Source organism: Orcinus orca, chromosome 10, assembly GCF_937001465.1.
Source record: "Orcinus orca chromosome 10, mOrcOrc1.1, whole genome shotgun sequence".
Lineage (NCBI taxonomy): Eukaryota > Metazoa > Chordata > Mammalia > Artiodactyla > Delphinidae > Orcinus > Orcinus orca.
Genome location: NC_064568.1, coordinates 53,458,756 through 53,473,101, shown reverse-complemented (window position 1 = coordinate 53,473,101; position 14,346 = coordinate 53,458,756). Strand labels below are relative to the sequence as shown.

The 14,346-nt window shown below is 41.3% G+C and overlaps 1 protein-coding gene across 1 annotated transcript in view; it reads right to left on the bottom strand.

Annotated features, from left to right (window-relative positions):
• The window catches only part of GADL1 (glutamate decarboxylase like 1), a 362,052-nt gene that overhangs the window by 94,550 nt on the left and 253,156 nt on the right, over positions 1–14,346 (bottom strand). The window contains exon 14 of the mRNA XM_004279681.4: positions 2,214–2,413. Coding sequence (XP_004279729.1) covers positions 2,214–2,413 — 200 coding nt within the window. The remainder of the gene's footprint in view (positions 1–2,213; positions 2,414–14,346) is intronic.

The window sequence follows — 14,346 nt, the reverse complement described above, 5'->3', positions numbered from 1 at the left end:
CAGTGCCAAGGGAGAGCATGTGACTCAATATCACATTTCCCTGGCAACAGTGATTGATTCAGATATGGACATTTGCCTCATTCAGAAGGAATTAAAACTTTCCTTGGGATTGTTGAGAAAGGAGCACTCTTTCCTTTTGACCTTGAAGTTGAACCTGGGAGGCTATAGATCTGACCCTCCTGGCAGCTACCTTCCTACAGAGGAATAAACTGAACATGGAGGAGAGCAGACCTGATTGATGAACAGAGATTAAGGCCTGGTGATCTTGTTTAAGCCCCTAGAATAAGCCATTCCATAGTCATCACTACGCTGGCTTATCAATAACATGAGCAAATAAATTACCTTTCTTTGTTTATAATGTCTTGAATGAAGGTTTATGTTGCTTACCAACAGACACAGTATTTACAGATTTTTCAAACTACTTTTTAAACCAAAATCAGCAGAACTGCTGACTTCTAATAGTCCTCTGAAAGTGCCAAAGCCGTCTTTTTCCCTGTCCTTATATCTAAGCCCTTCACCATGTAACCTTGCAGTTCTTTCTGCCTCTTGACATTGAGTTTGGCCATCTGACATTGAGTTAGGCCATCTGATCTCCTCTGGTCACTGGAATGCTAATAGACATGATGCAATCAGGAGCTTAAAGTATGCTTGCCTTCTTGGGCTTCTGTTACCACCATTACAAAACCAGGCTCTGGCAGGCCTGTTGGTCCAAGGAAGATGCAAGACATGCAGGCAGGAGACCCAGACCCTCCTCCTACCCCCACAGCCGCCGCAGGATGAGATGAAGCCACTCCAGCCAACTTGCAGACCTCTTAGAATAAACGATTGCTGCTTTAAGATACTGGGTTTTTAGACAGTCCTCAGTGATGCTCAGGGCATCACTGTCACACAGAGAGGCACATAGGGCACCCATACCTCTTCCCTATAGAGAGAGGAAATTGTTTAAGTCTCTTAAGGAGACACTGCAGGTTTTTGCAATTGAAATATGAACAGGGAGTAAAGAAGGAGAGATTATCCAAACCAGAGATCACAAACTCTGATGCTTCTAGTGGCCAAGCAAGTAAGAAAATAATAACTAATAAAACTCATATAGCATGTGGCATACGCCAGGCACCATCCCGGGTGTTTTACAAATATCAATTCATTTAATTCTACTAACAGTTGTTTGAGTTCGAAGCTGTTGTTACTTCCATCTTACTGGGATGCAATGGAGGTAAAGAAAGTTTTCGCAACTTGTCCAAGTCACAAAGCTTGTAAATGGTGGAGCTAACTTTTGAGTCCCGGCTATTAGCATTCTGTGCCACAGTAAAACAGGCTCAACAAAAACCAGGGGGTGTGGGGGGCGCTGTGGGTCTCCAGAGTCAGGCATCACCATGTTCAGTGCCTTGTCATCAGGTGGGACTGAGAACACTCTGATCTTTTGAGAAAAACCACAAATCTAGATTTTTGACAGTTTCCCTATTAAAAAATATTTGGAATGTTTAAATGTTTGATATTTTAAAACACAATCCAGGTTAACCCAATGGAGCTCAGGCCCAACAAATCACATTCAAAACTACATTTGGCCATGGGCTGCCATCCACACACACTGGTCCAAGCTTACCAGCAGAGTCCTGCTCTGGTGGCAAGCACCCAGCACCTGTATCTCAAGAGCTTTCCTAGTGTCATTCAAAGTGGTTTCAAAAGCTTTGTCCTTACGTTACAAGAAGGCAGCAATGACGGTGCTTCCACATCACCCTTACCTGTATGTCTTTCCACCAGCCCCACATTCTCACAGACCATCTTTTTGGGTCCTTAAAGTCACCAGGATCTCTCCCACACCCAGAGATTTGGGCCTGGTGCTCCCTCCTCCTGAATCAATCTTCTCCCCTTTCTTCATTGGGTCTTAGTTGAATGCCACTTCCTCCAGGAAACCTCTGACAACGTCCCTCAAGAACATACTAGGGAACCCTCCCAAGTGCTTCTGGAGCACCGTGTACCTCCCTTTACCAAAAACTAGGTGCACCTGTATTTTATCTGCTTTGTCACTTGGATGTATCTCTCACTAGGTTGGGATACTGGAGGGCAGAGGGTAGAACTGCTTTGTTGGCAATTCCTAACACATACTAGGTACTGAGAAAATGGTTATTAGATGAAAGAAGGAATACATATGTGGAGGAACATCTTTCTATTAGACACCCATGGACACACACACATACACACAGAGCAAGTACCTAGATAAAGCAAGAGCGCGGTTAACTTTTTCCTCAAGGCCTAATGTGCCCAGGGCCTTCCAGGTCATCCAGAACTTGAATGCGTCCGGTCTTCTGCTACATTGGATAGACTTGTCTCCTGTATCATAGCTGACATCATAGAATTTATCCTGTTGGAAGAGGTAAGATGCCTTGGCAGAGTAGCATTTCTTAAGAAGGTCCTTTCGGGAAAAAAAAAAAAAGGAAGAAAGACAAACTGTAAGACTGTCCATTTTAGAATGCAGTTGATTTCAAAAACACATGCCCACCAACAAAACCTGTATAATATTCTACCACTTTGTGCACAAAGTATTTGGTCTCGCTCTGTGACTGCCCTACGACAGGAACATTAGGTGTGTATTAACTTTGAGACACAGATGACCCGTTGTGTTTTCAAAAAAACCAAAAAGCCCTCAGAGTTGAGAATGCTAAGTCCATCTTCACAGTTGTATTGATGAGTATTAAGAAGCTTTGAAATGATCATATCATCATCTGTATAACATATGACATCAAGATGGGCCAATTTCTCAAGATGAAAAAAAAAACTGTCTATAACTCACTCAAGGCTCTGTATTAGAAAAAAAATACCCAACATATTGTACATACTTTATACAATTTCACAGGCAAAAAACTAGGCTTTTAAATCCAAATCCTTTTTTCAATTCATATCCATATTGAAAAGGCCAGAATTGACAGTAACCCAGAGATTAAAAAAAAAAAACCTGAGGAAAGAGCTTATGGAAGAGTCAAACAAGAGTCAACACGTTTTAACCACCACTAAACAGCACCTACAATTCCATAGAATTGTGGGGGGGGGGGGGTTGGTCTCACACAGGTTTTATTTGCAATCAAATTCAATTTGCATTTACTGACTGGTTACTTCTCTCTATGATTTACCCTGGGTGACAATTTGCCCTGTTTATTATCATTCTAGAGTCTTTGCTTTGACCTCAAATTATTAGAGTTTAAGCCCTATTTCCTTCAATGTCATGTGGGATCTAAGAAATCCCAGGTATCCTAGCCCATCCTTCACAGCCCCACAATCCCCTGAGCATCTTCACTCCTAGAGAATACACATTAGAACCTTCTGCTTCCCTAGCATAACCAAACTGCTCAACGCCCCTTAATCACTAGATCATGCCCCATTTGTATCTCTGTTCACACAATTTGCTTCTCTTTGTCTCTGTTTTAATGTATTTGACACACTTGAAAGAATAAATGCAGCATACTTATAAGTTGTGAAGTTTACTAACACTGAACACAGTCGCCTCTCTTTCTCTAGGTCTGCCTTTCCTTTGGGTCCCATCTCAAGTTCTGCTTCCCCTCCAGCTTCTATATCTGCCCATCACGTTGGACTACCTTCTTCTTTTCACATTTGACTGCATTTGTTGCCTTTGCTCCTGTGCTGCCCCTACTAAGTGAGCAGCCCCACATATTTTCTCCTCGTGAGGCCAAGCAGCTTCTTGAGGGCAGGAATCATTTCCTGTCCATGTCCACATCCACAGAACTTAACACCATTGGGCACAAAGACCCTCACTAAGCAGTTAGGGTGAGGACACCACCCCCCATATTCTGTACTTCTCTCACATCCCCCTGACGTTTAGTATGAACAGAATAAACACAGATACAAGAACTTCTCATTTGGTGCATCTTCCAAACTTTAACAATGCAGAACCATCAGTGTTGTACAGGAAGCTATGGAGAAACTCCCCACAAGTCACGGAAGTCCTAGAAAATGATTCCTCCTGAAGAAAGAATGTATTACATGCCTCATTTGAGTGATCATCATGTACTTAAAGAATAAGGAGAAAATCTCAAGGTATCACATTCCAAACAAAAGCACACATTCGTTGTCTTAATAACAATACTGTCTTGCGTGGACACTAATCTGGGTATTATATGCTCCAATACCAAAAAGTATGATTCTATAATATGTAAAAAATGATACACCAACTATAGTCAAGAACTCCAAAATCTGGTTCATCCAGTATCCAAAAGTAAACTGATTTTAAACTAATAAAGGAATACTAGTAAGCCTTCAGCCTGGCTCTGATGGGTAATATTGGTAGACACAGGGGAAGAGGAGATTGCCCCGACCTGATCAGTAAGGTAGAAAAAGCCCTTATTCTTTAATCTTTACTATAATTCTATCATCAATCTCTCAACTCTGATCACAACTGTAACCACTGCATCTCCCTACCCTCAAAGGTCAGGAAATTTGGTTACTGTTTCCATAGCAACTACAGCCTGACCATATAACATTAAAAGACCACTGTAGTTTAAGGACAAACCACAGCGCGCGTGTGCGCACGCGCACACACACACACACCACACACTTATACTTGCATCATGATTATAAATTTACTTTCATCAACCATGAAAGATTCAAAAATTCCCAAAGCAGATGAACTTTGGACATGTCTTGGGCAAGTTTCAGTGCCTTCTGTTAGTGACTGAAAGGGAGAGGAAGCCCATCCATTAGAGGAAGACAAATGGCATCATCACAGACAAATGGAGAAGCAAAGAGCCCAGAAAGCATATCACAGAATGAGTGATTACCCTGTAGTCATGACACTGTTGATCTCGCTGCACTGAAAAATCCTCCTGTCTTGGGAAGGTTTCATAAAGAACAACTAAAAGTATTTCGATATTTACTTTATCAAAATAAATGAAAACTTTCCTCCCAAAGTCCCTGCTTTGCATTTTAGTTTCTATCTTTGTATTAAAATGGATGAGCTGTCTTTAGTTTTAAGATAGACATCAACTAAGAGAAGATGTTCAGATCTCCAGAGAAAACATTTTAGAATAAGTATGGTAAAAGTTAACATTTTTGAAAACATTTAATTAGTCACTGCTGTGCTATCAAAGAGAAGGACCATGCTCATCTTTATATTCTTAATCCTAGCAGGACAGTAAATACTAGTTATCCGAATTCTAGAAACAATTATTCAATGAGAATGCCAATTGCTCCATATTGGGATAGCGTCTCAAACAGTTCTCAGGAATTAGGAGACACTGGGTTAGGATACACACAGTGACAAGTGAAAGAAATGCAATCAAAGTAACTTAAGCAAAAAGGAGAATTTTTATAGGCGCATATATTTAACAATCCAGTCATATATAACCTTCAGGCATAGTTGGATCCAGGATTAAATCTACAATCTGTCTTTTTCCTCTTGTTCCATTTTCTTCTGTATTGGCCTCACTCCTAAAGCAGAAGGCTGGGAGGAAGCCTTGGAACAGTGTCTTCCAGTAGGACCTGTGAGCCCAGGGGGAGGCTCTGTTTAGAGAGTGATGAGAAACGTAAAAGAGGCAGCCTTGGCTGGTGACGCTACCCAAGCCGAGAGACCACTGGCCTCCCAGCCTCAATCTCTTCTGAAGCCAGTGGGCAAGGGAGCCCAGGAAATGTGGTTCCCAGCAGTCAGGTCCCTTGCAGAGCAAAGCTGAGGAAAACTGGAGAATGAATTATACAGTAAAGAGAAATGACAAATGACAAGCACACTACATGAGTGCAGAAGCCACAACAATCCTTTTCACCAAGCATGTAACAATCATGACCAGAGCTAACATTTATGGAGTCCTTACTGTGTGTCAGGCACTGTGCGTGGATGAATTCATAAATCTCGTAACAACCCAATGAGGTAGTTCTATTATTTTTCAGTGCCATTGCACAATGTGTGGAAACTGCAACCCAGGGAGGTTCAGTTAATGACGTAAGATCATGTAGCTACTGAGTGGCAGAGCTGGGTTTCAAACCGAGGCTGCTAGGATTCAGGGCGTGAACTCTTCACCCATTATATTCTACTCTCTCTGCACTGGAGCTTAAATATTTGTGGAGGAGAGGGACCTGTAAAAGCTCATGAAGAGTTCTTGAACATGGCAGCAGAGAATATACCACAACAGAGGTCAAAGCAACCCACATCCTGTTTCAGATTCTTTTTTTTTTTTTTTTTGACGGTACGCGGGCCTCTCACTATTGTGGCCTCTCCCGTTGCGGAGCACAGGCTCCGGACACGCAGGCTCAGCGGCCATGGCTCACGGGCCCAGCCGCTCCGCAGCACGTGGGATCCTCCCGGACTGGGGCACGAACCTGTGTCCCCTGCATCAGCAGGCGGACTCTCAACCACTGCGCCACCAGGGAAGCCCCTGTTTCAGATTCTTACTTTGTTCCTGTAAATACGACTTCTAGTCTTACTAGTGTAATATCTTCTCTGTAAAGCATTTTGAGATTTTTTCCATATACTTGTGACTGGTGATACTTAATTTATCAACAAAAATACATCCTGGATTATGAGGTGACATATTTTCAATGTCAAAATGAGCTAAGCCATCTTTGATTTCCACAGGCCAGACCAGATCTGCAGGCTCTTTCCAAGGAGTCAGTGACCACTCCCAGTCCTCACTTCTCGCAATCATGTTTTTCAGCTTAACAAAATCTCCTAAAAACTCTTCCCGTATGGCTTTTCACATAATCTGTCCCATATCACCATTATTTACATGCAAGAAATTGCCTAGATGCCTTAGGAAGTGGGTATATTAATCCTCTTTGTACTAATTAAGTCATTCCAAAATTAGGTATTGAGGACTTTTATAACAAGCACTATGATGCCAGGAGCTTAGATATATAACCCCATGGAGGTACAACACATCTAGGCTCACACTTGTTGATCGAATGTGCAAAATTAAATTTAGACTGTGAATAGCAGGAAGGCTTGGTTGCAATCTAGAATACAAAAGTGAATTTTAAAAATGATTATAGGGCTTCCCTGGTGGCGCAGTGGTTGAGAGTCCGCCTGCCAATGCAGGGGACACGGGTTCGTGCCCCGGTCCGGGAAGATCCCACATGCCACGGAGCGGCTGGGCTCGTGAGCCATGGCCGCTGAGCCCGCGTGTCTGGAGCCTGTGCTCCGCAACGGGAGACGCCACAGCAGTGAGAGGAAAAGATTATAGCTTCTGATGTTGTCTTTGTTTATTTATTGAGGAAACATTTTGAGAGACTGAATATACGCCAAAAGCTGTGCTAGGCACTGGGGCTGTAGTGGTAAATGAGAACGCCACTATTCTTAAGAACTTTAATGTGGAAATGGGAACGGAAACCCAGTCAGTTACAGTACAGAGCAAGAAGGAGCAAGAAGGAAGGTCATCTTTCACTAACTTAGAGCCATTAGCACACACCACTCCCATATTTTCTTCTGAAATGTAAATCTTCCTTAAATTCGCCCGAACTATGGGTTAGAATGAGTGGATTCGGAAATGAGGAGGCTGAACTAAAAGACAGTTTTAAGAAATGCAACTTAATACTTTTAAGCAGTGATGGTACCTACAGGAGAGGGTAAAGTCAGGCTCAGTGTCTCAAAGAATGTGTAAGGGCTTCTATAAATAGGCAAGAAACATTTGATAGCACAGAGAACACTTGGCAATACTTCTGCGTGCCCTACACGCATTTAAAAATAGTTCTATCAGGCTTCTCTCTTAGGACAGATGGAGATTTTCTGATCTTCCCCAGGCAACTATCAACATACCTTCTCTGTTAAAGATTATCTAAAACAGTGTTTTTCAGTCTCTGACTACAACCCACAGTAAGAAATTATTTTTCAATAGTGACAGCATCCACTCTAAAATACATGAAACTGAAACCAAAGTTTCTTGATAGAGTATCCATCACTTCTACATGAAATGCATACTGATATTTTCTATTCCATTTTATTCTCACTGTTCATTAAAAGGGAAAATAAAACCCTGATGTGACTCATAGTTGACTATATAACTCAAGACCAATTAGTATGGTGGTTCTTAACCCAAGTTAATATTAGAATTATCTGAAGAGTTTTTTGAAAAATAGCAATGCAGGGTCCTTACTCCAGATCAAAAAATCATAATCTTTGATGTGGGGTAAGGGCAATGCTATTTATTTTAAAAGCTTCCCAGGTGACCCCATTGTGCAGCCATGACTGCAAAGCACTGCTCTGATGGGTCTTCACCTTATGTTGAAAATCCTGATCTAGAAGTTTTGCTCGGCATTACATTCACATTGAATCTAGAAAACTCTCGAGTGTTGAGTTTTCACCAGAGCATATAAACCAGCCTGATTATCTGCCTTCTTTTTGTGCTGTGACTGCCAATCATCCAAGTTTTATTTGTGTGTGAATACAAGTGAAGAATGACTTTAGTCCATGCAACTAAATAAAGAGCATACAGGTTCGATATGAATAATGCTGGAGTCTTCATCGGGGGGAAAATGCTCCGAGCTATGAAACATATGTCCAAGGATTTGGTGTGGATGTGATGTGAAAAAAAAAACCCACAACCTTAATCTATTACACTTTTCGATTTGCTAGGTGTTTGTGATGGGGGACAAAGATTCACTTGTTTATGGAAGCTTAATCATATCAACATGGATACGAGTAAACCTCACTCACTCAACTGAGATCTTGCATTACTCCCATCTCTGAGTTTCTACAGTTCTACCTGATACATATCTATTGTCACCCTTCTTGTTGCAAAAGGGAGTTAAGGCAGCTTACAAAAATACGATATGGTGGGATTAGAAGAGAAAAGAAGGAAGGGGAGGCAAGACAGCAGGGAAGGTAGGAGGATGAAGGAGGTGGGGACGAGGGGGGGGGGGAGGACACGGGGTCCATTCCGACAGAAAAGGTGATGTGGAAACACGATGAAATGTGGAGTGACATCTGTGCACAAAAGGTATGCCAGAAGGAGAATGAAAGGGGACAGATATTTGCCAAGGTCTCAGCACACCCGGTCCCACAGGCACAGCAAAAGCGTCCAGGTGTCACTTGCTGCTTCTGAGCGCTGAGTCTTGACTGTGAACTGTCAACTACATCATGCTGCCCCATCGCCTCACTCATCATTCATCTGTAATTTGAGGATAATGACATTGTGTTGCATCCCACCTCCCGGGGATGGATATTCATGGCACAATGTTTAGGTGAATGTCTCGAAGAAAACATTTATTAACTCAAGACATATTTCTTCAGTCTAGATGGCTTAGTTGCCTCTCTCCAAAATAGGTGGACAGACATAGATGGAAATGAGGTCTTTCAAATTGGACAAAATGGACACCGAGCAAGTGTGCTGCTTTGGACGGGGGCTATGAGAGCGATTCTACAGCAGGAGCACAATATTTAACAAAATCAATCTATGTCTCCAGCTTATTGCAATGCTGTTCACAGGGGCACCTTCAGCAGAAAGGCTGCTGGCCTACATTTCTGGGAATTTTAGCATCCTTGAGAGGTCTGGCCTCTGAGGCCTGGAGCACAGGTAAGAGATGGATTTTGTACAGGGAAATGCTACCCAGGAGGGCCATTTCTGAAACACAGTTCCCTGATTTTTGTAAAAATCCCATGAAAAGGTTGTTGGAAATTGTTGATATTACCATAACCATGGGCAATCCCACAGAAAACTGGCTTAAATAATAGTTTGAAATGAACTAGGAAGCACTTGGTAAAAACCTCTGAATAGAACCTGGGATGTAGTGAACAAAAGCATTCTTTTCCCAAAGACTCATAAAATACAGAAATGTGCTAAAACGACAAAGAATTTTCCCACTGTACACATGGACATTTGTCCACACAGAAGAATCTGTGCATTCACATGTGCCCTCAATCTGGAGAGAACAAGGAAACAAGAAATGGCATGCACAGGGTGCCCAGCACATGGCTGGCAGCATTCTGTGCACTTTTGGACATTCTCTCACTCAAGGTCATAGCACTTCTTCAAAATGGGAAGTGTCTCCATTTTACAGATAAAATAATGGAATTTCAGAGAAATTATGCGACTTGTCAAAGTCACACAGGGCAGAAGCAGAGGCAGAATCTGAACACAAGTCTTGCTGGGCATCCAGGGCCCTAGGTGGAGGGAGGTATGCACTGAGAAATCGTATTTAATCCCAGAATTTCCTAGTCAAACTGTGGTCCCAGAGCGTGGGGAAGACAAAGTCCTCTCCTCCGGAGGTTCTAAATCAGGGATGGGCGAGTCTGTAAACGAGTTCTGTAAACAGCCAGAGAGTAAATATTTTCAGCTTTAGAAGCCATGGGATCACTGTCACGGCTATTCAACTCTGGGAGTATAACATGAAAGTAGCCATATGGGATCCTTAAATGACCAGATCACACATTCTCCATTTCGGACTGTTTAGAACAGGTCAGAAATCAGGCAGTAACTGGGGTGAAGGCTTCACTCCGACGCTTACCCCATATCCTCAAGCCCTCGAGCAGACCTCTGCTCAGAACCTCTAGGAAGGCCCTGTGCGCTGACAGGTCCAGTGCCCAGAGGCACAGGAACTGCAAATGAACCACAGCTATCTTTCTTCTCCCTGCCTCCCCAAATCTATGAAATTGGTACAGTGATGAGGGACAGCATATCTTCTCTATGATTTCATGTAGCCTGGAACCGATGAATGACATTTTTGGTCCTAAACAATTATGATAAATGCCCTGAATGTAAGTGATGCCCTGTCTCAAGGATGCCTAAAGCAATGGCGGCTTTGGGGGACATCCCCATGTGGGGAACGTTAACCCCTGCGGGTCCCCATCACTTCATTGTTAAACTCTACAGCCAAAATCAGACTCTACAGTACACTGAAGATTGCTGGCTCCATGAAGTTCACCTCCCCACCCATCAAGAGTGAGTCAATCCCACAGCACAATCTTTTTAAATTAAAGAGACATATAAAGAACTTCACTCCCCTGGAGGTTTTCCTCTTGGATTTCAACTGAACCCTTTAAGTGGAAGGCATCCTATAACTCTCATAATGGGAAAATAAAATCTGTTAAAGTGATTAACCTTCTAACACTTGCTGTTGCTACCTCACTGGTAGAAAACAATCTTTTTCTTATTATATATAAATTCCTGGTTCTCAGTAGTTCTGAAAAAAGCTATGTATTTCATTGAATTTCACTACATCTCTGGCAAGTTGGATATTGAAATGGCACAAAGACGCTGACAATACTCTAAATGAATGCATTGGTATTTCTGTGACTGGGTGTCGAGGGTTTAATCCGCACTATGGTGCTGTCTAAAACTGGTAATAAAACAGAGGAATAATATGCCAAGATAAGATCCAAAGGACATATAATAGTGACATGTGCTACTCCGTGACAAGGGCATAATGAAATGTACTGGGGAGAGAGTAGCCTTATGAAACAGAAGCTGTAAACTTCTTTCTGACAACTGCTGTGAGCTAGAAACAGGCAAGATGCAATCCATCTACCTTGTTCCATTTCAGTTTCTGGACCAGGTTTAAAACTCAGCAATCCATTAGTAAGATGTCACAGCAAGAGATGGAAGACATTTATAGTACACAATTTAGGCTCTCTGCCTGGTTCCCAGGGACTCCTTACTTCCCTTCTCTCCCACAGAGATGGTCACATCACACCGTTCCCCTGCCGCATCCCCGTGGTCCCAGCTTACTGGACCAGAGGTGGAGAAGACAAGGAATTTGGAATGAACACTGAGAGATCCTAATTTAGCTTGTGTTCGTCTTTTGGGTAAAGATGTAAACATCATACTGTGAAGTGCCAACTTTTACCTGTCACATGAACTTAAAAACAAATAAAATTGTTATGAATTTCAAAATGATATCACTTTGGATATGCAAAAATGATACTTCACTTTTCTTTCACTGAAATCATTTCTGATTTTGAGCTATGTTTATTTCCAATGCAAACTATTTAATCGGGTCACTTCCAGAAAAACTCAAAGCTCAAACTGAGTGATTTCTCAGACCATGCAGACATAAAACATGGGCAATCGAGATTTTTCCTCTGAGAGTTTTCCTCCTCTTACTTTTTGTTTAACGTCGTTGGGACACTCACAAATGCCGCTAAGGAGGGTTATCAGATAAAATACAAAACCACCTATTAAACTTGAATTATATACAAATTTCATATAAATTCCTAAAACCCAAAATTTTTAGTAAAAGTATTATGCCATGCAATATTTAGGATATACTTATACTAAAATATGACATGTCATTTATCTGAAATTCAGATTTCACTGTGCATCTTATGTTTTCAATTGCTAAATCTGCCGACTGAAGCTAAGGAGGGGACATCTGTTTCTGCAGTGTGGTCACCGCTGTCCTTGTGCTGACCACCTGACCGTCTCTAGCTCTTTCCTGATGCTCTTTCCTGCTTGCGTCTAAAAAACTGCCTTGGGCTGTGGTTGTCAGATCACGAGTCATGCTCCTTGCTTCTTGACCCTATTTCCAGTCTCCCTTGTGCCCCCCATTCATTTTCAGTCACTTTTGGTTGCTCTTCCCACCAGCCACTGTGAAGCCTACAGGAGAACTGGGGGTATTCTCAGGCACTCTCATGCCTTGGATATACCCGCTTCCCATCTCTATTTAATTTCTGCTTTCCAGATTGACATGAGAGGTGGGGGAGAAGGGAGCCTTCCCAAATCTCTGAGCCTCACCTAGAACTTGGGCCAAGAAAGGAAAGAACCCACATATTCTATTTACAGGGAAGTTCTGTTTTTTCTTGAGCCCCCTGGGTTTGCTTATTCATGTTTAATACTTGGTTCTTCTTCAAACACTCTTCTCCCCACCCCTCCCCCTCAAACTTGAGGACTGTTTATCTGCTTGGGAAAGAAAATGCAAACTAAAAGTGGATTCTGGATGATAAGATGTCCTTTCAACTTTTGAGTTTAAAAGGTAAAAATTCATCACTCTTGATCTCTGCTTTCATTTTGATTATCTGACTACAATAAAACAAACCAGAATTTCATAACACATCTTAAGCACTTGGGAAGTTAAAATTACTTTTATAAATCACCATTGGCTCGAAGAGTAAATCAACACTGTGATTATAGATTAATTGGGAAATAATTTAAATGAGAATACTCCAAAACAAAATTTAAGGAGCTGAGCCAAAACTGCCCTCAAATGTAAAATAACATTTTTACAGAACAAAAACATAAAGAAGCAGGAGTAAATGAATAACAATTAAATAAACAATAAAGATGTGACTTGAAAAAATAAATGCAAGAAGTGATTCTTATGGAGAGAAGATAAGGTAAGCAAACTAAGAAAAAATATTTTAAAAATTAAGACTTCAGGCAAGGATATAAGGTAAAAATCAGATGAAAATGATGAAACGATATAGATTCTACTAATATACTTGAAAATCTCAATAAAATGTATTAAATATTTGAGAAAATGTTCTTGAAATTGATCAAGCAGAGCATGAAATTCTTAACAGCTGAATAAAAATGGGAAAATAATTATCTCCCTCCAAATTTCTGAACAAGAGTTTTTTGTTTTTTGTTGTTTTTTTTGTGGTACGCAGGCCTCTCACTGTTGTGGCCTCTCCCTTTGCGGAGCACAGGCTCCGGACGCGCAGGCTCAGCAGCCATGGCTCACGGGCCCAGCCGCTCCACGGCATGTGGGATCTTCCCGGACCGGGGCACGAACCCGTGTCCCCTGCATCGGCAGGTGGACTCTCAACAACTGCGCCACCAGGGAAGCCCTGAACAAGAGTTTTATGATTGACTTTTCTCACCATTTCTAAAAGCTGATGATCTCTATGCTCTCATAATTATTCTAAAACAAATAAGACAGTTGAAAGCTGACAGTCAAAATAATCCAACCAAGAAAACATGCACACGTACTCGCATGCACACACACACACAGAGTAGATTAATTATATGTATATAGAGGCCAAAATCTAAGTATACAAATCCATTAATACATTAAAGCAATTTACTGCAACTAAATGAGGTTAATCAGTAATGTAGAAAATCAATGAACACACATCTAACTTTGTTCAGGAGTAAAATGATAGAACTACCTTATCAGATATTTAAAAGGGATATGGTAAAATTCAATACTCATTCCTAGATCATTTCTCAGGAGGATTTATACAGAATGTATATCTTAAGGCAACTTTAATAAAATCACAAAGAAGATAAAAATGCCTTCTATTTACTATTATTACTGAACATATTTTTGGAAATTTTATCAGTGCATTATAATTGCAACTGATATGAAGCAAACAAAATATATTAGAATATTAGACAGCAAACAAAATTACAGTTATATACTAATAGTATTATATATTTATAAAATGCAAGAATAATTTGAAATCTCTCAGAACTA